The sequence below is a fragment of the Hyperolius riggenbachi genome, chromosome 8, assembly GCF_040937935.1.
Source record: "Hyperolius riggenbachi isolate aHypRig1 chromosome 8, aHypRig1.pri, whole genome shotgun sequence".
In the NCBI taxonomy this organism is placed as follows: Eukaryota; Metazoa; Chordata; class Amphibia; order Anura; family Hyperoliidae; genus Hyperolius; species Hyperolius riggenbachi.
The window spans coordinates 229,403,031-229,429,006 of record NC_090653.1 but is presented as its reverse complement, the minus strand read 5'-3'; the positions used below and the strand labels follow the sequence as shown (position 1 = coordinate 229,429,006).

Here is a 25,976-nt window from a genome sequence, read left to right as displayed (position 1 = left end):
TAAAGCAGCACTTTATTACTCAAATGTAGTAATGTATTGTGATTTCTGCCCTTTAGCAATTAAAACACAACTCTGCGTCAGCTACGTAATTTTTGGTGGGACTTTTGCCATGGATTCTCTGTCCTTGTGTCTTCCTCTGTACCCTGGTGCCCCTTTGTGTAATCCTCTATGCCCCTTTGTGTCCCCCTGTGCCCTCCATTTGTCCCCGTGTCCTTCTCTGCATGGACACAGTACAGGGAGTATCCCACATTACATCGGGTTGGAGGTTCGTATTGGCAGGTGTTCACAAGTCAGGAACTCCCTGTATTTGGACTATAAGACCCAGTGACTTTTTTCCCCACTTTTGGGGGAGAAAAAGTGAGTCTTATAGTTCAAAAAATACATTGCCTAAACCTACACTCCCCCCCACTACCTAATGCCTGAAACTAAATAGCCCCCCCACCACGCACACACTACCTACCTAACGCCTAACCCTTAAAATCCCCCACACATACACTACCTGCCTAATTCTCCCGCACACTAGCTACCTAAGGGCATGTTTCCAGTAGCGGCGGGTGGTGCAATGCAATCATTGTATCACGTAAAAAACCCTGCAAATTCTTAGGCGCCTCAAAATATCGGCATTTTGGTTCTAGTTACCAGGACCCCAAATTTCCGCTCCGGTGCCGAAATACCAATATTTAACATTGGCACCTACAGTGACGCCCAAATAGTTCACTTGCCGCATGCACCCTTTTTTACTTTTTGGGTACAGACTCATATACACATTAGATAAATCAGGACAACAGTCATTACCATGCGTAATGGCATTTACATTGCCTGCAATATGGTAAACAGGAAATATTTCATTTTTACTAAAAAGAGAACCTTTTGCTTGCCTAGAATTAAGTAGACTAAAAAACCTGTATATAAGATGCAACAAATAACTATAAATATCTGTAAATCTGGGTAAATGTTGGAGAACGCTCTTTACTGCTTTACCTCGGCAGGCATGGCTGGCAGACTAACTGCCTGCATTCAATAATGTATAATAGATGGTAATAGACTCACACTAACACTAAAACACGCCCTCACCAACTCGCCAAACCGAACTGAAAGAAAATCAAAAAGCGATGCATAGGAGGAATGAAATGGATCCAATCTGTAAGCTAGAAAAATCAATACTAAAAGAAAGCAGCTTTATGATCTAATCTCCAGCCCAGTAAAGATAACAACCTGGAACCAGACAGCCAAGCAGCTTGCCCTTGCTTTTAAAACACAACACTGATAGTTTTCCGTTTTATTGCTTTTGGCTGGCATGGCACCGGTTTCTTACCTTTGTAACTGTAGAGGACACAGAGTTTGAAGCTGAAAGTTAGCGACTAGTCTTAAAGTGAAACTGTTTAAGCCCATACATCTACCGAATTTGGCGGCTAATCAACCAATAGACAGATCTCTTTCTGATCGAACATGATCAGAGAGAGATCTGTTGGCCGCCATAAAGCGCAGTCTGATTCCTGATCGATTTCAGCATGAAATCTTTTGCCAATCGGCCTTGGGACGCTGCCTCGTGGTCCCCGGCTGTCCTCTCTTGTGTGCATTTATTCCCCCAGTGCCCCTGCGATCATACTGTTCCTCTCTGCCACCTGCTAATGAGTCCGGACTCCTTTTCCAGGTTCGCGCCCCACGTGATTGCCGATAGAGAGGTAAGGTATTACTGCACTAGTGGGGGGGTGGGGGGGGTACATGTACACCAGAGGGGGCAGCAGTGGGGGTTTCTGTCGCGTCTACCGTCACACACCTGATCAAGCATGATGTTGGCCCGACATCTGGTAGCATGTCTGATCGATACATTCGACCTGTTATGCCGCACCGCGAAGCAGCACTGTGAACATAGCCTACCAGGAGCAAAGATATATGTTGTGACTTTATATGAGCATGAAAGAAATGACTCCCTTTATTGAATACAAGGATGGTGCCTGGCCATGCTAAAATTTGACTTCCTGTACTGTACAGCCAATTACATATGAAGTAAGATGGGAATTTATTGCATTTTTTTTTATTTGCGGGGCTACATATTGAAATGGAAAGGTATGAAAAAAAAATAAAATAACGTGCATAATATAAATAAGCTTTTCTTTAGTGGCAATGCCAAAACACCTACGACTAAGAACACCCATTGCTTTTCCTCCATTCCACCATTTCTCAATAAGATAATCAACTCTTATTATTTCCTGCTCAATAGTAACGAGCAGTGCACTGAAGTCACCGTGCGCAGATAGGGCTGCATCCTTTGCAGACAGCTGCTGACTACTGCTTGATATTCTGGGAGTGTTGGGGAACATGGCGTGGAAATGACATGTACATTTTAAATTGGTTTGATTACTGCAAGCAAGCATTATGCTAGATTTATGTTAATAAACATAGGCAGCTGTTTGTCTACATGGAAATGCCATTGTAATGTCAGAAGCAAACGCAAACAAGAAACAGTCGGCTAGAAAGGAGGGTATCAGTAATGTCTGGTACACACTATGCAATTTCCTGTCAGATAGACGGGTCGAATCAATATTTTCTGACATGTCCGATCTGATCACCTATAGTTTTTCTGATCAATTTTCTGATCACTTCTATACAAAATCGATCGGAAAAACGATTGGAAATCAGATTGGACCTGTCAGCTTACCTGCTTAATAAAGCTTTTCTAATAATAATAAAAAAAAGAATGGGCGTGGGGGTAGTCACTGATACTGATAGTGGAGAAGACAACTACAGCTTTGTATCAAACACATTAGATTTTTGTCTCTTGAAATTATGCGTCTAGTTAAAAATGGCGCCGGCCAAAAATGGCGCCCCCTTCTGCCCGATATATGTTTAAAACGATATTTATCGTTTTAAAGGTTAAAATAGTGCAGACCTTTTGAACGAAATTTATCGTTTTAAAACTTTTTTTTTTGTCCTGCCTGAACGATATTTATCATTTTAACCCCTGCTTTGCTGCCGTTTGGAAAATATCTGCCCGCCGGCTTTAATGTTTAATAGCAAAGCTCCCTTAAAAGCTAAAAACACCAAATTTGCAGGGAATGTTAAGAAGAAAATTGTGAACAAGAGGAAAATTTTTTTTTTCAAAAAGACCTTCTAGTTTTTGAGAAAATCGATTTTGAATATTCTTCTTCTGACCGTGGGAAAATTAAACGCCCGCCGACTTTAGCGGTTAATAGCAAAGCCCCTTTAAATGCCAGAAACACCAAATGTGTAGGGAATGTTAAGAAAAATAGTGGGAACACGAAGGAAAAAAAATTGTTCAAAAAGACCTTATAGTTTTTGAGAAAATCGATTTTAAATCTTCAAAGGAAATGTATCTATTTAAATCGCGTACTGACATTTCCTGGAAACTTTTTCCGCCGACTTTAGCAGTTAATAGCAAAGTCCCCTTAAATCCTAGCAACACCAAATTTGCAGGATATGTTAAAAAGATACTGGGAAACAATATTTAAAAAAAAATTTGAAAAATGGTATTCATTTTTTTTTTAAATTAAATTTTTTGGGTTATGTTCAGAGTGTGGGAAAAGTTTTGAAAAAAATGACGTGGGGTCCCCCCTCCCGAGCCTCTGTAACCCCTTGTCTCCCATGCAGGCTGGGATAGCCAGAATGCGGAGCCCCGGCCGACTGGGGCTTCGCACCCTGAGCTATACCAGCCCGCATGGTCCATGGTATGGGGGGGCTTCGGGGGGGAGGGGCGGCCAAGCCTTCCCCTCCCCCCCCGGAGCCCTTGTCCAATCCATGGACAAGGGGCTCTTCCCCACCTCCGGTGCCCCAGGAGGAGGTGGGGGTGACGACTCCCTGGGGGGGGGTTCATGGTGGCATCTGGGAGTCCCCTTTAAGAAGGGGAACCCAGATGCCTGCCCCCCTCCCAGGAGAAATGAGTATAGGGCTACTTTGTACCCTTTACCCATTTCCACAAAGGGTTAAATGAAATAAAAACACAACAACGAGAAAAGTCCTTTAATGTTCTAAATTAACCAGAAATACTTACCTGTACCTTTAAGAAAAAAATCCCACGTCAATTAGGTCCCACGACAGTATCCTCCATTTTGCGACCTTCAGTTACATGTTGATTGAAGATCTCCGCCGCCCCGACGCCACACACGCCGCCCCCCGCCGCACTCACTGCTCTTAGCTATACTTAGTATAGCTAAGAGCAAAAAGCATCTTTAAATTTTGGCTCCAATGGTCCCCATTGGTTCCTTAACAGACCAATGGGGATCAGGAGGATCCCCATTGGTCGATAAGGAACCAATGGGGAGCCTTGGAGCCAAAATTTAAAGATGCTTTTTGTTCTCAGCTATACTTAGTATAGCTGAGAGTTGCGTCTATGCATCTATATAGACGCATTAGCGCTAGCTGCCGCTGCCCTCCCTGCCTCTCCCCACCTGTCACCCTCACCCATGCTGGCACCCATGGGTGCATTGGGTGCCAGCATGGGTGAGGGTGACAGGTGGGGGGAGGCAGGGAGGGCAGCGGCAGCTAGCGCTAATGCGTCTGTATAGACGCATAGACGCAACTCTCAGCTATACTTAGTATAGCTGAGAGCAGTGCGGCGGAGGCGGCGTGTGTGGCGTCGGGGCGGCGGAGATCTTCAATCAACATGTATCAGAAGATCGCAAGATAGAGGATACTGTCGTGGGACCTGATTGGCGTGGGATTTTTTCTTAAAGGTACAGGTAAGTATTTGTGGTTAATTTAGAACATTAAAGGACTTTTTTCGTTGTTGCGTTTTTATTTCATTTAACCCTTTGTGGAAAAGGGTAAGGGGTGCTTTGTACCCCTATACTCATTTCTCCTGGGAGGGGGGTGGGCATCTGAGGGTCCCCTTCTTAAAGGGGACTCCCAGATGCCACCATGAACCCCCTTCCCCAGGGAGTCGTCGCCCCCGCCTCCACCTGGGGCAAGGGAGGCGGGGAAGAGCCCCTTGTCCATGGATTGGACAAGGGGCTCCGGGGGGGAGGGGGAGGCTTGGCCGCCCCTCCCCTCCGGAGCCCCCCATACTATGGACCATGCGGGCTGGTATAGCTCAGGGTGCGAAGCCCCAGTCGGCCGGGGCTCCGCATTCTGGCTATCCCAGCCTGCATGGGGGACAAGGGGTTACAGAGGCTCGGGAGGGGGGACCCCACGTCATTTTTTTTTTAAAATTTATTTCCCACACTCAGAAGATTAAAAAAAAAAATTGATAGCAAATTTTAAAAAAAAAACGACGTGGGGTCCCCCCTCCCGAGCCTCTGTAACCCCTTGTCCCCCATGCAGGCTGGGATAGCCAGAATGCGGAGCCCCGGCCGACTGGGGCTTCGCACCCTGAGCTATACCAGCCCGCATGGTCCATGGTATGGGGGGGCTCCGGGGGGGAGGGGCGGCCAAGCCTCCCCCTCCCCCCCCCCGGAGCCCCTTGTCCAATCCATGGACAAGGGGCTCTTCCCCGCCTCCCTTGCCCCAGGTGGAGGCGGGGCGACGACTCCCTGGGGGGGGGGTTCATGGTGGCATCTGGGAGTCCCCTTTAAGAAGGGGACCCTCAGATGCCCACCCCCCTCCCAGGAGAAATGAGTATAGGGGTACAAAGCACCCCTTACCCTTTTCCACAAAGGGTTAAATGAAATAAAAACGCAACAACGAAAAAAGTCCTTTAATGTTCTAAATTAACCACAAATACTTACCTGTACCTTTAAGAAAAAATCCCACGCCAATCAGGTCCCACGACAGTATCCTCTATCTTGCGATCTTCTGATACATGTTGATTGAAGATCTCCGCCGCCCCGACGCCACACACGCCGCCTCCGCCGCACTGCTCTCAGCTATACTAAGTATAGCTGAGAGTTGCGTCTATGCGTCTATACAGACGCATTAGCGCTAGCTGCCGCTGCCCTCCCTGCCTCCCCCCACCTGTCACCCTCACCCATGCTGGCACCCAATGCACCCATGGGTGCCAGCATGGGTGAGGGTGACAGGTGGGGAGAGGCAGGGAGGGCAGCGGCAGCTAGCGCTAATGCGTCTATATAGATGCATAGACGCAACTCTCAGCTATACTAAGTATAGCTGAGAACAAAAAGCATCTTTAAATTTTGGCTCCAAGGCTCCCCATTGGTTCCTTATCGACCAATGGGGATCCTCCTGATCCCCATTGGTCTGTTAAGGAACCAATGGGGACCATTGGAGCCAAAATTTAAAGATGCTTTTTGCTCTTAGCTATACTAAGTATAGCTAAGAGCAGTGAGTGCGGCGGGGGCGGTGTGTGTGGCGTCGGGGCGGCGGAGATCTTCAATCAACATGTAACTGAAGGTCGCAAGATGGAGGATACTGTCGTGGGACCTAATTGACGTGGGATTTTTTTCTTAAAGGTACAGGTAAGTATTTCTGGTTAATTTAGAACATTAAAGGACTTTTCTCGTTGTTGTGTTTTTATTTCATTTAACCCTTTGTGGAAATGGGTAAGGGGTACAAAGTAGCCCTATACTCATTTCTCCTGGGAGGGGGGCAGGCATCTGGGTTCCCCTTCTTAAAGGGGACTCCCAGATGCCACCATGAACCCCCCCCAGGGAGTCGTCGCCCCCACCTCCTCCTGGGGCACCGGAGGTGGGGAAGAGCCCCTTGTCCATGGATTGGACAAGGGCTCCGTGGGGGAGGGGAAGGCTTGGCCGCCCCTCCCCCCCGAAGCCCCCCCATACCATGGACCATGCGGGCTGGTATAGCTCAGGGTGCGAAGCCCCAGTCGGCCGGGGCTCCGCATTCTGGCTATCCCAGCCTGCATGGGAGACAAGGGGTTACAGAGGCTCGGGAGGGGGGACCCCACGTCATTTTTTTCAAAACTTTTCCCACACTCTGAACATAACCCAAAAAATTTAATTTAAAAAAAAATAAATACCATTTTTCAAATTTTTTTTAAAATATTGTTTCCCAGTATCTTTTTAACATATCCTGCAAATTTGGTGTTGCTAGGATTTAAGGGGACTTTGCTATTAACTGCTAAAGTCGGCGGAAAAAGTTTCCAGGAAATGTCAGTACGCGATTTAAATAGATACATTTCCTTTGAAGATTTAAAATCGATTTTCTCAAAAACTATAAGGTCTTTTTGAACATTTTTTTTTCCTTCGTGTTCCCACTATTTTTCTTAACATTCCCTACACATTTGGTGTTTCTGGCATTTAAAGGGGCTTTGCTATTAACCGCTAAAGTCGGCGGGCGTTTAATTTTCCCACGGTCAGAAGAAGAATATTCAAAATCGATTTTCTCAAAAACTATAAGGTCTTTTTGAAAAAAATTTTTTCCTCTTGTTCACAATTTTCTTTGGGAGCAATACAAATATAAATATAAACGATAAATATCGTTTTTAAAGCCGGCGCCATTTTTTAGCTGTCAAAAAACGAAAAATAACTAGTGATAATGGTTCTCTATGGGGCGCCGTTTTTTAAGTACGATAACTGGCGCCATTTTTAACGGACCCGGAAATTATTGTTTTTGGAAGTTTTATGATTCTAGTGTGATTATAGCTGTCCCGCAATTAAGATCTCACTTGACTGATATTTTAGTTCCCACTAGGAGATGTGAGTGGCTCCCCTACAGCAATAAGTATGACCTGCATATCCTTTTGTTCCCCTTTTCAAAACAACGGAACAGGCTGTGTGGCAGCAATTTATCTGTAAAACAGTTGTTCCTAAATTGTCGCCTAATCAATGATAACAACAACATTTGTAAAACGCCTTTTTTCACATAGGATTCAAAGTGCATATACGGTATATGTCTCATCAATACATAATTGCAGTATGCAACAGAAGTGTTCATAAATACCAGACTGAACAGGTGGCTTTTCAGTTTGGAATTAAAGGGACTCCGAGCAGTGCAGAAACTATAGGAAGATGCATATCATTTTAAAGCTCTCTTTCTTCTCTTTCCAATGATATATAAACCGCCGCCCTACGCCTTTTAGTTTTCGCTATTTTCGCAAATGAAATTGCCGCAGCCGCGATTATTTCGATCGCGAAAATAGAGAAAACTAAAAGGCATAGGGCGACGATTTAAGGGTCGTCAGAAAGAGAGCTTTAAAATGATATCCATCTTTCCATAGTTACATTATATTACACAGGGCGACTTTTTCTGCTGAATGGAGCTGCTGACTTTGAGAAAAAGTCGCCCTGTGTAATACAATGTAACTTTTTTAAAGCTCTCTTTTTCCTCTTTCTGACGACCCCTAAATCGTCGCCCTACGCCTTTCAGTTTTCTTTATTTTCGCGATCGAAATCACGGCTGCGGCAATTTCAATCGCGAAAATAGCGAAAACGAAAAGGCGTAGGGTGGCGGTTTATATATCATTGGAAAGAGGAGAAAGAGAGCTTTAAAATGATATGCATCTTTCCATAGTTTCTGCACTGCTCGGAGTCCCTTTAAACACCTCCAGGGTTGGATCTATCTTGATTGAGTGTGGTAAAGGGTTCTAAAGTGTAGAGGCAGCATGAAAGAAAGCTCAAAGGATTTGAGATGGACTTTGGGCCGGATTTGTACTTTCCAGCACCCAAGGCCTGCTGTCATTAACTATCCCCCCCTCCCATTCTTTACAACACCCTGACTAGTGATCACAGGTTTGAATGGTCTCCCTTCCATGTTGCTCCCTTGTTCAACAAGAAAAACAGCGCATGCTCTGTCCACTTCCTGTAAATTTGCCCTCCTGCCTGGATGTGCACAGCAGCTGATCACATTCTGGGCATGCACACTTCAAAAGTGATGCATACCCATAACACTCCCATGTGCTGTGCACATCCGTGCAGGAGTGTGAAATTAGAAGCACGAGAGCATGCACTGTTTCTTTGTCCACTGTGTGACAGTATGCAGTTGGAGCCCCAAACAGGGGACAGAGCAACACAATAGGAGAAGCCCATACAAAATGGACAACAGGTAAGTCGAAGGTTTCCAAACTACCACATGCTGGCATAGATGTGTCAGCTCAGGTGTCCTTACAACAGTGACATTTTAGCACTTAAGGCAAGGCAAGGAAGCACAGATCTTAAAATAAATCAGCAGGAACTTTTGATACCATTTATTTGCTAACTTAAAAGAAAAAGTCCTGCCACCCTTCTGCTTTTACCGCCCAAGGCCATGGCTTTTGTGGCCTTCCTATAAATCCAGCCATGGGTGTGACTAAGTTATTAGATCCTCTTTTATCTGAGCTTATGAGAGGAGTGATGCAGGAAGGATCATTTCTGGTTAAAGCTATCCTAAGTGTGCACATAACTTCACTGATGTGTTGAGCATAGCATTGTGCACTACGGCCTGTGCAGCATGTTCCTCTATCACCCCCATTGAATAGCATCATTAGTGGTGATTGGAGCTTTATTATTTGTAAGAGGTGAATCTGTGACTGGCCAACTAGGAGACAGCAAACACAGTGTTTAACAGCATTTTGTTTGAGTCCCAGTTGCTTTAAAACAATGCAGGCAATAAGTTTGTTCAGATGGAAATGGAAAGTTTACACTCACCTCCATGACGTCCAGCAGCCACAAGAGACGTTCCTAAAACACCAGAGGATAAAACTATTAAAATCGGGACAGTTACTTGGATGAACAAAACCAGATGTCGAAATGGGGGACCTATATAAATAATTTCTAAGGCTTGGTTCACACTGTGTCAGCTGGCCTGCATTTCAGTGGACTGGATAGTGGAATCAAAAGAGGCGGGTTGATTTCCTATGGGCCAGATCACATTGTCCTGTTTCATTTTTGTCCATTGCAATCCACTGCAGGAAAAGTCCTGTTCACATATTTTTCCACATAAACCGTGTTGCCATTCATTAGATAACTTCCATGCCTTTGCTCCAGCGGGCCCTGCCAAGGACCATGCAATGACAGCAGTAGTGGTCAGCACCTCCAAAAATAGTATTTGCTCTTTTGCTTAAAACATAGCTCTTTATTTAAAGATTTTAAAAAATTCCATAAAAATGGTGAGAAGTTGTGGGGCCGTTAACCAGCACCATGCAATGACAGCACATCTGTCAAATTGGATGCAATATGCACTGGCATAGTGTGAACAGAGACCAACCAGTGAGAAATAATCAGTCCAGAGGTGCCAGCGCTCATACGGTGTCCCTGGGTCTCGTGTCACACACTTTATATCTTAAAGTCTCTCCACACGACTTCAGTACTCCTCTGTGCGACAACCCCTCGGGATGATTTGTGCATAAAGAAAAACAGAAAAAACACATATAGTGTAACACCATCAAGTTAAGTAAAGCCTTTAACTCCCACTTCCCCTTTAAGATGGTATAACCCACTCCAAAGCGAAATGAAATGCGCTCACCAGATGATATTGCTGCTCAATCACAAACAGCAATACGGGCCTGTTTTAATATAGCCAATCAGTCAAGTATATTCCCTCGGCTGCAGTAACCTCTGATTCTGGGAACACCTCCGATTTCACATGTAAAGGGAAAAAAAACACAACATAGTGCAGTATCTTAGCAAATCTCGGCACCTCCACCTTTCTGTGCAGAATCCCCAACTCAGTGTAGCGCCCCATGGTATAAAGACAAAGCGCTCACCAGATGGGGTAGGTGCTCAGTGACAAACAGCAATAAAGGCCTGATGCTTAAACCAATGACTCATAGGCTCTCCTCCTTGGCTGTAGTAGCTTCTGATTCAGGGAATGCTTCCAGCTCCACACTCATAGAGAAGTTAGAAACAACAACACATAGGCCTTGATTTACCAAAACGGTGCTAACTTTAGCACTGGCCCTTAGCACGTCTAATCTCAGTTGAAATGTGAGACGTAGTGATCGTGCGCAAAGTACTGCACGCAAAGTTTTGCGCGCGCACTGAACAGAGCGAAGTGCCCACTAAAGCCTATGGGACTTAGCGCGCGCATAGGACTTTGCGTGCGCAAACCTTTGCGCGCGGTACTTAGCGCACAATCTGATTGAGAAAACCGGTGCTAACCTACTTAGCACCCTGGTTAGCACGCCTAAAGACTTTAGACATGCTAAGTAGGTTAGCACCTCTTAGTAAATCAAGCCCATAGTGTAATATCTCTGTATTCAGTCCACCTCCACCTTTTCCCCGTGCAGACACAGCAACCATGCAGCCCTGGGTGCAGGCAAAAGGTAAACCAAAGCGCTCACCAGATCGCCATGCTGTCCAACCACAAACAGCTGTAAGCGTTTTGCATGGGTGTACTTCTAATTTGTAAATTCACAGCTCCTTAAAAACTAAACAGATACTTCCATTGCGCAGTAAGTTTTAATTATTGGTAAAAAGATTAAAATTACAATCACATATTCCAAAGATAATAAAAGCATTAGATAAAATCTAATTTGGTGGGAGTTAAAGGCTTTACTTAACTTGATGGTGTTACACTATATGTGTTTTTTCTGTTTTTCTTTACGCACAAATCACCCCGAGGGGTTGTCGCACAGAGGAGTACTGAAGTCATGTGGAGAGACTTTAAGATATAAAGTGTGTGACACGAGACCCAGGGACACCGTATGAGTGCTGGCACCTCTGGACTGATTAATTTGACTTTATTGTGGTGTGGCGAACCGGTCAAATAGAGGTGCAGGAATATATTATATATTTTTTCAAAGGAGGAGCGCAACATCTGTGTGAACTTTTATACAGTGAGAAATAATCCCTTCACCCAGACTGGCCGAGGAACTGAATCTTTAAAACGGAATGATCCAGGAGTGGGTTCACATTAACCTCTTTTGTATTAAAGCCATTGTCCAACTAAAACGTTTATTAATTTCATGGGCTCCTCTCAATCTAGTAGACTTAGGGCTACCCACCTCACGATTTTGTGTGAGATCCTTCCGACGACTGTCGATTTTTTGAGCGACAATTGATAATTTTCCGCGATCTCACGACATGGGTACGAGTGCACGATTAGGCAAACAACACTTTGCAATGTGATAACGACCATTACAGTGGATTGGATTTTTAAGACCATTGTGTGCCGTCCTGTGATGTCACGTGTTCGTGTGCACAGGACGATGGACCGGGCAATGCTCATCGGGGAACGTCACTGTGATCCATCTTCCTGCGTCGTCAGGTAAGTATTCAGCTTTACTTCTCTCTGCCTCTCTTTAGTGATCTGGCTAAAGGGCTTATTACTGAGGTCTTGGATAATATTCATTGGTATCTACAGTATATGCAGCCATTGCTTCCTACTGATGTCTCCTGGCAAATTTGTATTACACTGTGCACTGTCCAGAAATGCCCCCAGCATTCCTCATTACATAGAGCTAAATCTCATATTTTTATGTTCAGACTAGTTTAAGTGCTTCATTTTAAAACTTTATTCTGAACAGCAAGCAAGACAAATCTGCCTTTCTGAATGGAAAAACAAACAGAAGTAATGACCCTTCTTATTCCTGGTACACACAATGAGATTGTTCGGCAGATTTACCACCACATCGATTACTTCCAATATGTCCAAACTGATTTCCGATCGATTTTCCGTTCACGTCCATGAAAAATTGGTCGGAAAAATGATTGGAAACCAGATCGGACATGTTGGAAATCTGCCAAAAAACCTCATCGTGTGTACCAGGCATAACTTTCTAGCACTAAAACCTTATCGCTCTTTCACACAAGAGACTGACTGTCTGACGTGTCTGTCGGGCAGTTGAGCCTCTACTTCTCCGATTCCCCAATTTCAAGCTGCTGAACAGCCCTACATGTCTCAGCGTTTTGACACCCAGAAGCAAAAAAAAACCCAAGTTATGTCACATCTGAGCAGGGTCGCAGCCATGCTCAGAAATGACTCATTATAGTAGCGATCTCTCCACTGCCTGTGTTGCAGTAAGCGCCAGTCCACAAGAGCAGCTGCAAGGCCGTAATTTCACTGCCTTCAGCCACCCGTGTGAGGGTGTGTAAGATGATGGGCTATCTCTTGTTAGGCACAGAACTGCTGATGCTACCGGACTGATCAGGTAAAGGATCTGGGATTCAAGGGTCTCTTTCATGGAATTAATGAGCTGTGGACTACAAGTCAGTAAAAGCATCCCTCTGTGATTCAATGTAGAGATTAACTCTTGAAGAATGTCTTGACCTATTCAGTGGTGTAACAAGTTGAATATTGGTCTTTAAAGGAGCTGTCTTTGACTTCTTGTCATTCTTTAAATGGCTAACCAGTCAAACTCTGCACTCTGAGGTAAAGGTCCCATCCCTTCACCCACGCTTAGCTAGTCATGTGACTCCTCTCAACACAGCAAGCAAGTTAGTCTTAAGGAAGGGTTGGTTTGCGTTAGAGTAGCCTTGTACAAGATATGATACAGTACCAACTATAGCTACATAAGATTTTCCTTAGCCAATACAACTTTTCCTGATCATCTCAGGCAAAAATATGTAAGTGTGCACAGCTGTCTCCGTAAATTTCTGGCCGCCTTTTGAGCGACCTGATTAGACGAATTACTATACCCTAACTGCTATTGTTGCCTCAGGAACTTCACATTAAGTTCCCGCAGGAGGGTGCCACTTGCTTGGCCGCACCACTCCCCTCTCCATAGAGCAGAACCAATTGCTCAGCCAAGAGCCAAGAAGCATGTCTGAACAGTACTCACTCCTAAACCATCACCAGATTTAATCAGGTAGTCTACGCATAGTTTGAGGGGAGGGCTGCATTCAGGGGCGTAACTTCAAATCATGGGGCCCACCAGCAAAACTTTGAAGGGGCCCCATAATGTTCACAACTCTTCCCTTGCCTCCCCTTAGTGACCCTCACAACATAGGGGTACATTATACAAGGGTCATAAAACAAGTGTGGCCATCAGGATCTTTACACCCATAACATGTGTAGCCACAAAAACACCTGATCTGGGGTATCGGAGAGCGGGAAGCTTAGTAGTTGGGGTTCTCCTACACCTCTGAGCCCACCTGCAGTGGCAAGGGCTGCTCCCCCCATAGTTACACCTCTGGCTATATTCAACCTTCTGTGAAGCTCTCACCACCTCTCTGATGCACTACTTAGCCTTCACATGAACATCCTGATGTGGAATCTGAACAGAAGAAACAGTAGCCATGCCTCCTATGTTGCACCTGACCATAAACTGGTCTATTTATTGATGGGGAGGTTGTGGTATAGCAATGAGGCTGCACCCCCATCCACCCAGTATCTGCTCCTGTGAAGAGGCTGAAGTATAGTCAGGTGACATGGGAAGGGGAAGCTACAAACAACATATAGAGGACTTCCACAGGTAGAAGCCCTGAAGTCGAAGAACTTGCCAGCCTTTCTTTTCTAAACTGAGTGCAGTCGAGCATTCTATGCAGGTTTAACCTTAGTTGGCACTGTATCAAATATGACAATATGAATAGGTTCAATTTAAGGGTAATATTGTGGTGGGTTTACTAGAGTGAAAGGCGGTATCATCTCTATTTTTTATATGGTGCTCTCTCACAACAAACCAAGTCTCATTCTCTTAAACATTCATGTAAAGGAGTACCCATGCCCCCCCCTCTCCACATAATAAATAAATGCCTATTTTACTACATGACCCACGTGAATGTTGCCAATTTATAAAACCTAAGAGCCAATAATTTGTAAGAAAATGAGTCCATGTTTGTAAAATAGCCTACATATTACAATGTTCTACAGCTTTTGGTGCCCACTAACGATAAAAACTTTTTTGCCCAATCTTACCAAGTCTATGTGGTAGAAAGGTAAACTGGGTCAATATACCATATTTTGGGCAACTAAGATGCACTTTTTCTCCCAAAAATGTGGAGAAAAAGTCACTGCGTCTTATATGCCACATACAGGGGGTCCCTGACTTACGAACGCCCGCCGAAATGAACTGCCAACCTGTGCTGATGTCGAGGACTCCCTGTATTGTGTCCTCCACTCCCTCCTAGTTTCCCGTCCTCCTGATACTTCCTAGAAGCGTAGGATCATGCTTCCAGTATTTTTTGACTGTGGCCATCTTGTGGCCAAATAGTAAAACTACACTCACACCTATTTTTTATTAAACAAATACATACAATTTTTACATTTAAAATTAGCTGTTTACATCCCACACCAAAAATTACCTAAATACAATTTTTAATAAAAAAAAATTACAATAATAATAATAAAAAAAAAACAACATAAATAGTTACCTAAGGGTCTGAACTTTTTAAATATGCATCTCAAAGGAGTATATTAATATAATGTTTTTAATTATGGGCTTGTAAATAGTGATGGATGCAAATTGAAAAAAATGCACCTTTATTTCTAAATAAAATATCGGTGCTATACATTGTGATAGGAACATAATTTAAATGGTGTAATAAGTGGGACAAATGGGCAAATAAAATACATGAGTTTTTTTTATTACAGTAGAATGTATTAATTTCAAACTATAATGGCCAATAACTGAGAAATACTGATTTTTCCATTTCTTTACTAATATTCCTGTTAAAATGGATTTAGAATAAATTAATTCTTAGCAAAATGTACCCTTCAAAGAAAGCCTAATTGTTGGCGGAAAAAACAAGATATAGATCAATTCATTGTGATGTAGTGGGATGTGGGTGTCAAAAACACCCTCCAGTGAAAAGATACAGGAGACAAAAGTGGGAGCCCAATGGTGTAGTATGTCAAAAACAATGGAACGTAATAAAAGTAAGACACTACTCACAAAGGTGGGTTGCAGAGGGGCAACCGACCACAGGAAGAAGGTGGAGACAACAAACCCGACTCCACTCGGGGTGGTCCCTAGGGACCTGGATGCGGTTGCTCTCCTTGGTAAAAGAAAGGGGACAGATATCCGCCGTGGTCGAAGAGACGTGTGGTCTGTACCCACCCCTCAGACGAGTGAGGTAAGGGGGTATGATTGCACAATAAGGGTATAAGAGGCGCCCTGGTGTAATAAAAGCATCTAAAAGCAGTTTAAAAACGGGAAATAAATTTGAGGTAGCTTACCTCAGTGACGAAAAAATCGTTGTATTTTACAAAGGTTTTTATTAGTAGCACAGGCAACGCGTTTCGCGGGTCAGAGCCCGCTTCCTCAGGCCAATAACAGTGCCAAACTAAATGACAGATTCAGCAAAGGGAGCCTCTCATTGAGGAGCTCATGAGGCTCCCTTTGCTGAATCTGTCATTTAGTTTGGCACTGTTATTGACCTGAGGAAGTGGGCTCTGACTCACGAAACGCGTTGCCTGTGCTACTAATAAAAACCTTTGTAAAATACAAAGATTTTTTCGTCACTGAGGTAAGCTACCTCAAATATATTTCCCGTTTTTAAACTGCTTTTAGATGCTTTTATTACACCAGGGCGCCTCTTATACCCTTAGTATGAATTCATTGTGATGAGTAGTGATAAAGTTATTGGCAAATGAATGGGAGGTGAAAGTTGCTCAGATGCAAAAAATAAACAAGCCTTCAGGCTTAAGTGGTTAAAGTGTCCATTAAGGCTAAAATATTTTCCTAAGATACGATCATTCCATCAGATTTGGGGGATCGTAAGTAATCAGAATGTATTTATGCATTGTTCCCATAAACGGGTTGATTAGAGTACTTTCTCACTTCAGATACCATTATATACATACAAACATACTGATTGACAAAATTGTGTATTCGACCATAAAATCGTTTCAGGTCGAATTTCTCCACATACTGTGTGGTTTTCTGTACAATTCGATCATAAAAATCGGATTGAATTATCTCATCTGAGAAAAATATTGCATCATTGAAGCAGACCTGAACTCAGAACTTCTCTCTGCTCTCAAAGATAAGCAACAGCAACTGGGTGCACACATGGCTGTGCATGAAAGATTGAGTTTTAGGTCGTGTGTATTTTTTGTTTAGGGAATAGTAGGAAAAACAGCGCTGGGCACCAACTGCATCTGCCTCCAGTGAATTTATTGACAGATGAACATACAGAAAATCAAGCCAAGGGGGTAATAGGTCTTACAGCCGTTTTGCGGTTAGCCCGCTTCCTTTGGTCTCTAACCCCTTGGCTTGATTTTCTGTATGTTCATCTGTCAATAAATTCACTTGCAGCAGATGCAGTTGGTGCCCAGCGCTGTTTTTCCTACTATTCCCTGATTGCAAGTTGTTTGGCTGGTGCACATTACATCCCCAGGAGGCAGATTGCTGGAAGTCAGCCGGCATCGAGTGCTAGCAGTAACCTTTTCTCTTTTGCACCGGCATTTTTTTTTTGTGTGTTTTTTTTTTATTGCATTTTTAGTGCGTTTGAGTTTTTTTCCGCATATGCGTTTTTCAAGCGTTTTGCGTGTGCTTTTATGCATTTGTGTTTCGCATATACAAAACGCAAATTAATTTTGTATGCGTTTTTCATGCGTTTTTCAATGTGTTATGCAAATCACTAGGAAGCCAACAGGAAGCTGAAATACATCACAAAACTATTTTTTTTTAATAAAAAACGCATATAAAAACGCATACAAAATGCGATATATTGCGTTCCCATTGACTTTCATTACGTGCGTTTTTGATGTGTTTTTGAATATTATCCCATTCGCGTTCCGTCGTTTTCACTTGAGAAATGTTCACCTCCCATTCATTAGCTTATAAACTTTATCACTACTTATCACAATCAACTGATCTATATCTTGTTTTTCCACCACCAATTAGGCTTTCTTTGGGGGGTACATTTTGCTAAGAGCCACTTTACCGTAAATGCATTTTAACAGGAAGAATAAGAAAAAAACTGAAAAAATTCATTATTTCTCAGTTTTCAGCCATTATAGTTTTAAAATAATACATGTCTCAATAATTAAAACTCACGTATTGTATTTGCCCATATGTCCCGGTTATTAGACCGTTAAAATTATGTCCCTATCACAATGTATGGCGACAATATTTTATTTGGAAATAAAGGTGCATTTTTTCCATTTTGCATCTATCACTATTTACAAGTTTAAAATAAAAAAAAATATAGAAATATTTCATCTTTACATTGATATTTGAAAAGTTTAGACCCTTAGGTAAGTATTTACATGTTTTGTTTTTTTTATTGTAATGTTTTTTGTTTTTTTTATATTAAACATTTTATTTGGGTAGTTTTGGGAGGGTGGGATGTAAACAATAGGTTTATAATGTAAATGTGTGTTGATTTTTATTTTTTTTATTACTTTTAGTTGTAGTATTACTTTTTGGCCACAAGATGGCGGCCATGAGTTTGTTTACATGACGTCACTCTAAGCGTAACATACGCTTAGAGAGACGCATGGGGGAGGTAACAGCCAGAAAAGGCGCAGCTTCCGAGAGAAGCTGTCGCTTTTTCAGCGGGGGAGAGGAATCAGTGATCGGGCACCATAGCCCGATTCACTGATTGCCTGGCTAACGAACCGCGGGCCGGGAGCACGCGTGCACGCGCGCGATTGGCCACGGGAGCGAGCGGTAGCGCGCATGGTTCCTGGACGTAGTTTCTACGTCCAGGAACTAAAATGGGTTAAGCAACAAAACCAGCGTTTTTAAAAACGCGTGTTTAAAAACGCATACAAAATGCATTTTTTATATGCATTTTTTTCCTGCAGCCCATAGACTTTCATTAATGGCAAAAACGCAGTGTTTTCCGCAATGCTAGCATTTCTGTTAAGTGTGATCCTAGCCTGAAATAAAAATATTTCTTTGTTACAGTTTACAAAACTCCTGCAATAAATTTGCAGTATGTCTACTTCCTGTTTTCAGTGAAGAAGACAAAAAGTTAGCATCCTGTGTTTACATATTATCTGTGTCTGTCAAGGACTGACAAATTTCTGTGCTGAAACAGCTGAGAGATCAAATTACACTTGTGATTACTTACAGGTGAGGGGGAATTAGACATGCTCTCCTCTCTAAAAACACACAGGGTGCATTTCTCTCTGTTTTCCTTGTGTCCTGTGCAAGAGTTTAGGTCCACTTATGGTCATTTTTAGACAAACAGTAGATTTGTCTCCATGTATTATAATTCTACACAGTACTCTAAAACGGGCACAGATCATGATGCACATAGAAAAGGATAGCAGGCATATTTTTTTTCCACTAAACTGTGTGTACAAACAATAATACAGGATCCTAATGTAGCACTATGGTCTGCTCTGTCAAGGGGACCTATGATTACACATTACTGTACTAGGAAGGTTTGTAGGATGGTAGGTATGACTGTGTCACACACATTGGCCTTACCCGAGCAGTACTGGCAGTGCTGACTGTCTGGTGACTCTCGGTGGATGACGTGCTTGGACTGTGGGACAAAACAGACATGGTGTCTCCCGACTGCTGCCGAGATTTCATTGACTCAATCTCTCGCTTCAACACCATGTTGTCAAATACGGCCAAGTCATGAGGAAAGATTTGGGGCCGCAACTCAGACAGAAGAGCGAACTAAAAGGGAGAGAAGGTTTAGAGAAGACGATTTATACATTTGAAAATACTTAAAAGCCAAATTCCAAAATCCTGGCAAACAGTCTCCACCCCTTACCTTGGCCTGGGTGTTGAGAAGCTCGAACATGGCCATAATAAAGGCCTGCACCGGAATGTGGAGCTCCTTGTATTGCTGGAGGTAGTAATTCATGGTGCTTCTCTCAGGATCAGTCAGCAGCAGACAGGCCTTATCTTCTAGAGCAACCAGGGACTGGTTACCCAGACTGCTTAGAGTGACCTGTGATCCGGCAGGGGTTCGATAGAACAGTGGCTGCAGAAGACACAGGCGTAATGTGAATTACAGGCGTGAGATGTATGCTGGCAAAAATTAAAATGTCATAGTAAAGTTGATCATGACTAGCTGGAAGCTGGAACCCGAATTACATAATTTCCCACCATCCATGTGGACCTGGAGGGGAAATAGTAATTAACGCCGCCAGGACTTGTGCAGGAGCAGGGTTAGCCACATAGCGGCTATATCCTGTGCCCAAGTCTCCTGGTGGCAAATTTCATAGGTATGCTGGGCGTTATCTTGATGCCTCACAAAATTCTAAACAGGACTTTTCTTGAATCTATTCTCTCGGTTTAGAACGTTAGAAATTCAAGGTTGAAATGTTGACTGAAGGTGAATGATAATGTTCATTCAGCTCCCATATAGACTTTCTTTACATCCAAGCTATGCAATCAGCCGTGTGTCTGAAGGCATAGATGAAAATAAGGTTTCCTGGAAATTTGGGCACCCAGAAAAAAGTCAATAGTAAAATATTGGTAAATGTACTGATATTCTAATCTTGCAGTGCTAATGATGATGGCAAACTATTGGTAATAGATACAGATATATTACTACAGCTATACCTAACCACCCCCCGCACACTTAACCTTAACCCTCCCCCCACGCCTAACTGCCCCCATACCAACGCCTACCCTTAACCACCCCCGCACACTTAACCTTAACCCTCCCCCCACGCCTAACTGCAACCCTACCAACGCCTACCCTTAACCACCCCCGCACACGCCTAACCTTAATCACACACCCCATGCCTAACCTTAACTGTCACCATGCCACGCAGGGCCAGATTTACTACTCAGGGGCCTGTAGGCACAGGCATTCTGGTGCCCTAAACTCCGCCTCTAAACACAGGCCACACACCCAAGTTAAATTATTCTGAACTCCAATCCCTGCCTTATGTCACTAACTGTCCATAGAACCTTATACTGTATCACTATCTCATATCATCCTAAATGACATGAGACAAGGATTAGGGTATAAGTGCCTGAGGTCAGTGATATGAGGCAGGGATTAGACTGTAAGCTCCTGAGGTCAGTAATCTGAGGAGGGGGGCCTGCTTCTCCCACATACTGCGCTTGTAGGCACGTGCCTACAATGCCTTATGGAAAATCAGGCCCTGCCCCCACGCCTAACATTAACGATCCTCATAGCAACAGCCCGTTTTATTTCATTTTTCTCAAGTAGCTTCCAGCTGCTCTTGTAGTGCTGCCACAATGGGTACCAATTTCCAGACTAAATAGGGGTGTTTAAAGAGCACCAAAAGGAATCATAAAATTGATGGCCAAGAAAAATTAGGCTTCACCCCCATTCACTTCACTGCGTTTTAATTCTGTGAAAATAGATTATATAATTCTAAATATGAAAGCTTTGCTTGATGATGATTAAGGGCTTGACTCACTAAAGGGTGCTAACACATGTAGCACACCTAAAAGCTTTGCATGTGCAAACTAGGGTGCTAAGTAGTTTGCACGGCAAAGCTGTTACTGTTTGCGTGCTATTTTAGCGCACGTAAAGCTTTGCACGCACCGCTTAGTGTGCAATATCAGCCGCTTCGCGTGCAAAGTATGTTTATCACGCTACTTATCACGCGAAGCGGCTGATTTTGCACATGAAGCGGTGCGCACAAAACTTTGTGCATGCAAACTTTTGCGTGCATATTAGCGCATGCAAAGCCAGTTTGCACGTGTTAAGTGGCTTTTCACTGGCGTGCTAACACTTAGCACTCTTTTGTGAATCCAGCCCTAAGAGTTGTGAATAAAATATTAATAATATTGACAATATCTTGCTAAAGAAGCTAATGAAAATCTTCAAAGCAATTTACGGGAACAGCATTGTTGAGATGCTTCAAGTTTCTCAAGTGATAAAATGACATGAGAATTTTCCCAACCCATCTACTTAATGCACCATCCAGGATACAATGTGATTATAATCTGTGCTGTGGAACCTTTGGGTATTTATCTCTCCGAAAAGCTGATTGACTCATTTAGAGTGGCTGGAAAGGACGCTCTCAGTATACCAATTAAGTTTAAGAGTTCCCGACCCAGAATGTGTAACATTTACTCAATAGAAGCCTTTATTTTTTTGGCATTCTATCACAGTGGAAGAATAGAAAAGGAGAGATCTTATCTATACATTCAATTACATCAAGGATCTCCCATTCAAACCTGTGGTTGACAAAATGGCAACTCTGATCTGATTGAATTCTTCTATTCTATTCTATAGAATGAACCACTGAAGCAAACCCAGAGTTTGAGTTTAAGATGGATATCTGGGAACTGCAAAAAGATAATATAATGATAATGAAGCCCATACCCTGCCTCTTACTGCATTCATTTAAAAAGAAATGCCTTAAAGCGGAATTGTCAGCCACAAAATCCAATTCCATTTACCCACTGCTCTGTGTTTATTATGTAGTCTACATCCTGACCCTGCCAAGCAATTCAATATAATCATAAATGTGCTGTAATGAATCTTATCTCAGTCAGCCTGGCTCCTTTCTGGTACATTTCAGGGGAGAGGGAAGCTTGTTATCTCCCCTCCCACATTCCTGCTCCTCACTGATTGGCTAAGGGCAGTTCAGTGTGGCACGAGGTTGAGAAGGGAAATACACCTCACCCCTCTGCAGAAGCTGCTGAAATATGATCTATGCTGTACTTGTATGTGTGTACAAAGCAAGCTAGATATGACAGTGCAGTTTCTAGGAGAAAAAAAGTGTAAGGAAGGAAATGACATCAGGATTGAATTGAGTAAAGATGGAAAATGCCTGGAACAGATTTTTCTTTATTTACTATATAAATATCACTGAAATCAAAACGTGGACAGTACAATACATATGTTATATTGTTATGTAAGTAAAACAAGTATTTATCTACACATATATGTTTTTTTTCCCTGGAATAGTATGGCTTTCCCTGCTGCTTTAAATATTTTTACTGTGAAAAGTCATGCAACACCTCCAGCCACCTCCCCACAACTCTTCTTTCATTTCTGGAGAAATAGGAAATTGTGACACAGACAACTGACCAATATTAAAATATATAATTAAATATTATGCATAATGTATAGATCTGGAGTGAGGGGATTTTTTCAAAAAAAGTTGACTATGACTTTAAGACAACCGTTATTCTTCCAGCAGCCTATGAAGCTCAGCGAGACCCCGTGACACTGCTGCCTTTGTTCACTGCACAGCCATAATCACGTTTACAGCAAAGAAAACTGAATTCATCCATCAAGATCACCTTTGTGTTGGTTTCAGTTGAAGAATTTCCCAGAATCCTGCAGAGAGAAAACACTAACATTAGAATTTCTGTCTTATCAACATCATAACCATAACCATGGTCAAAGTCTAATAAGCTCAACCAACTTAGCATGCAGGCTAGCTGCAGCTGTATATAGGCAGCCATTATTATTGTATCTATGGGATGCATGTGAGTGTGGGTATGAGAGTGGATTGGAACCCCTTGGATGGATGATGGGAAGTTTGTGAAGTCCAATATTGTGTGTTTTTAACGCTTTGATTTTAATTTAATTTTTGTGTTGATCATGTGTCACATTGATGGCCACTAATAAAGAATTTTTGTATTTTTGGAAAAATTGAGGTCTAAAATTATCTTCTGTTGTGTCCAAATGTTTCAGTTATCAACATCATAAAACATTGGCAGCTTCTTGGCTGCAACACTGACCCTAAAGCCTGGTACACACGTTTGATTGGCCAATGAGTGGCCAGTTTTGCTACCTCCATTTAGCAGGAAGGTCAACAGATTTTGAAGACTATTAACAGATTGTGTAGGTAAACTCTCATACTACACCTGCTATTGCTGGAATTCTGTTTTGTCCCCACGTTTATTGCCTGATGAAGCGGGCTCGGCCTGCGAAAACGTGTTGCACTTTTGGGGTACTATATAATAAATGTGATTGCTACTTTTCAGACAGTCTTTCGTGTCTGCTTTATGGAGGTAAGTCTACCACTTCCTCCTAGCAAATTTTAAAATTTGTATCCACTTTTATTCTGCTGGCGCCTCTGTTCTCCTACTGCAATATCGTGTCCACTCCTGGTGGAGGGGTGATCTACCCCTTTTTCTCATCTACAGAGAGCGACTTCTTAGCCCTGAGTGAGGACAGGTCTAATCTCCTCACCTGCTTATACAGTGGTTGCCTGTGTGGTGACCAGGGGCGCCTCTAGGCATAGGCAGTACAGGCCATTGCCTGGAGTGACATTGGTCCTGAAGGCGCCATGTTGCTGGATTAAGCCCTGCCTCCAAAATAAGCCCCATCCTGGTATAAGCCCCGCCCCATGGGTGTTCTATTACTTGCTTCTGCTGCATCTATTTAGAGCAAGTTGCAGGCAGCTGCCACCTCTGTGCTTCTTTCTTCTTTGTGCCTCCGTCTGTCCCTTTTGTGCCTCCTGTCTCCTTGTGCCTCCTTCAGTCCCTTGTGTCATGTCTGACCCCGTCTGTCCTTCTGTCTCCCTTTGGGCCTCCTTCTGTCCCTATGTGCCTCCTTATGTCCCCTTTGCCTTTATTTGTCCCCCAGTGCTACCTCTGCCCCGTTTCCTCCTTCAGTCCCACTCTGTCCTCCTGTGCCTCCCTTTGTCTCTTCAGTCCCCATGTGCCACTTCTGTCCCCTGCGCCTTCCTCTGCCCCCCCCCCCTTCTGTCTCCCTGTGGCTATTTCTGTCCCCCTCTGGCTTCTTCTGTCTCCCTGTGCCTCCTTACATCTCCCTCTGCTATCTTCTGTCCCCATTTTGTGTCTCCTTCTGTACCCCTTTGTGCCTCCTATTGTCTCCCTGTGCTTCCTTCTGCCCCCACTGTGCTTTTGTCTGTCCCCCATTGTACCTTCTTCGGTTCCCTGTGTGCCTCCTTCAGTCCCCCTGTGCCTCCTCCTTTCCTCCTGTGCCTCCTTTGTCCCCCTTTGTGCCTCAATCTGTCCCCATTGTGCCGCCGCCTCCTTCCCCACTTTTTGTCTCCTCCCCCACTTTGTGCCTCCTTCTGTCCCCCTGTGTGCCTCATTGTCCTCTTTTGTGCCTCCTTCTGGCCCTCATGCCTTCTTCTGTCCCACTGTACCTCTTTCGGCCCCTCTGTGTACCTCCTTCTGTCCTCCTGTTTCGTCTCTGTCCTTTGTACCTTATTCTGCCCCCCATTGTGCCTCCTTCTGTCCCCCATTGTGCCTCATGCTGTCTCCTTGTGTGCCTCATTCTGTCCTCCTTTGTGACTTCGTCTGACCCTCGTGTGAAATGCTGCCGCAATAAGTAATTTCTGGTGAAATGCTGCCGCATTACAATTATTTTCTGGTGAAACATTGCTGCATTACGGTTATTTCCTGGTGAAACGCTGCCACATTACTATTATTTTCATGGTGTGTGTGTGTGTGTGTGGGGGCGCCATGGGGGCGGGGGCGCCACAGGTTTTCTCGCCTGGAGTGACAAAATGGCTAGAGGCACCCCTGGTGGTGACCCACGTTTGTGAGTATATTCTTCTCACTGATTTGCCTTACTTTGTTTATGTTTTAACATACTACACTATATTGGGTTCTCGGTTTCTCTACATTTTATCTCAAGATAAATATATATACATTGTACAGCGCTGCGTAATATGTCGGCGCTATATAAATACTAAATAATAATAATAATAATAAAATAATAATAATCTCATACTACACAGAGGTAGTAAAATTGGTCAGGGGTTGGCTAATGAAAATTGATTGTGCATCAGGCCCAGATTCAAACTCATTGGGTCCAAAATGTCTAACAACCTAAAAAGGCAAAGCGTGTTGATGTTACCATCATCAACAAAAGCCCAACAGAGGATGTACCACCTATGACAGCTGGAAAACTATCAAAAGTAATGCTGCAGTTTTATATTGCAATCATCAAATCCATTTGCCAAATCAATAACAACTGTCTGCTTCAGCTCATGCTCTGTAAGGGAGAAGGTGAGACTGCAGTGCATCATCCAATCAGCAGAAAGAATCACTGGCTGCAGCTTTAAAGAGACACTGATTTATTTGTATGTGTAGTACAGCTTAGAAATAAAACATTAGGAGCAGAGACATAAGTCCAATATTGTTTCCAGTATAGGGAGAGTTAAGAAACTGTAGCTGTTATCTATGCAAAAGAGCCATTGAGCTCCACGACTTTCAAAGTCGCAGAGAGCTCTATCTCCTGAAGCTTGTTATTGCAAGTATCTGGCACTGTGTTGTTTTTTTCTTTTGCAGACAGCAGTTCAAAAATTCACTTGCCTGCTCTGTAAAATCATTTAGAATGCTGAGTAGAGTGTAAACTGCAAATATTAAAGAATGATGCAATGTTATAAAAAAATGCTATATACCTGAAAATAAAAGT

General features: G+C 43.3%; 1 protein-coding gene across 3 annotated transcripts in view; it reads right to left on the bottom strand.

The window, feature by feature from the left end:
- WHRN (whirlin) overlaps window positions 1–25,976 on the bottom strand; it is a 384,594-nt gene that overhangs the window by 49,857 nt on the left and 308,761 nt on the right. For all 3 annotated transcript variants that reach the window (XM_068248275.1, XM_068248276.1, XM_068248277.1), the window contains 4 exons: window positions 22,877–22,913; window positions 19,407–19,619; window positions 19,112–19,309; window positions 9,495–9,527 (listed from right to left, as the gene is read on the bottom strand). In XM_068248275.1, the coding sequence (XP_068104376.1) occupies window positions 9,495–9,527; window positions 19,112–19,309; window positions 19,407–19,619; window positions 22,877–22,913 (481 nt within the window). The remainder of the gene's footprint in view (window positions 1–9,494; window positions 9,528–19,111; window positions 19,310–19,406; window positions 19,620–22,876; window positions 22,914–25,976) is intronic.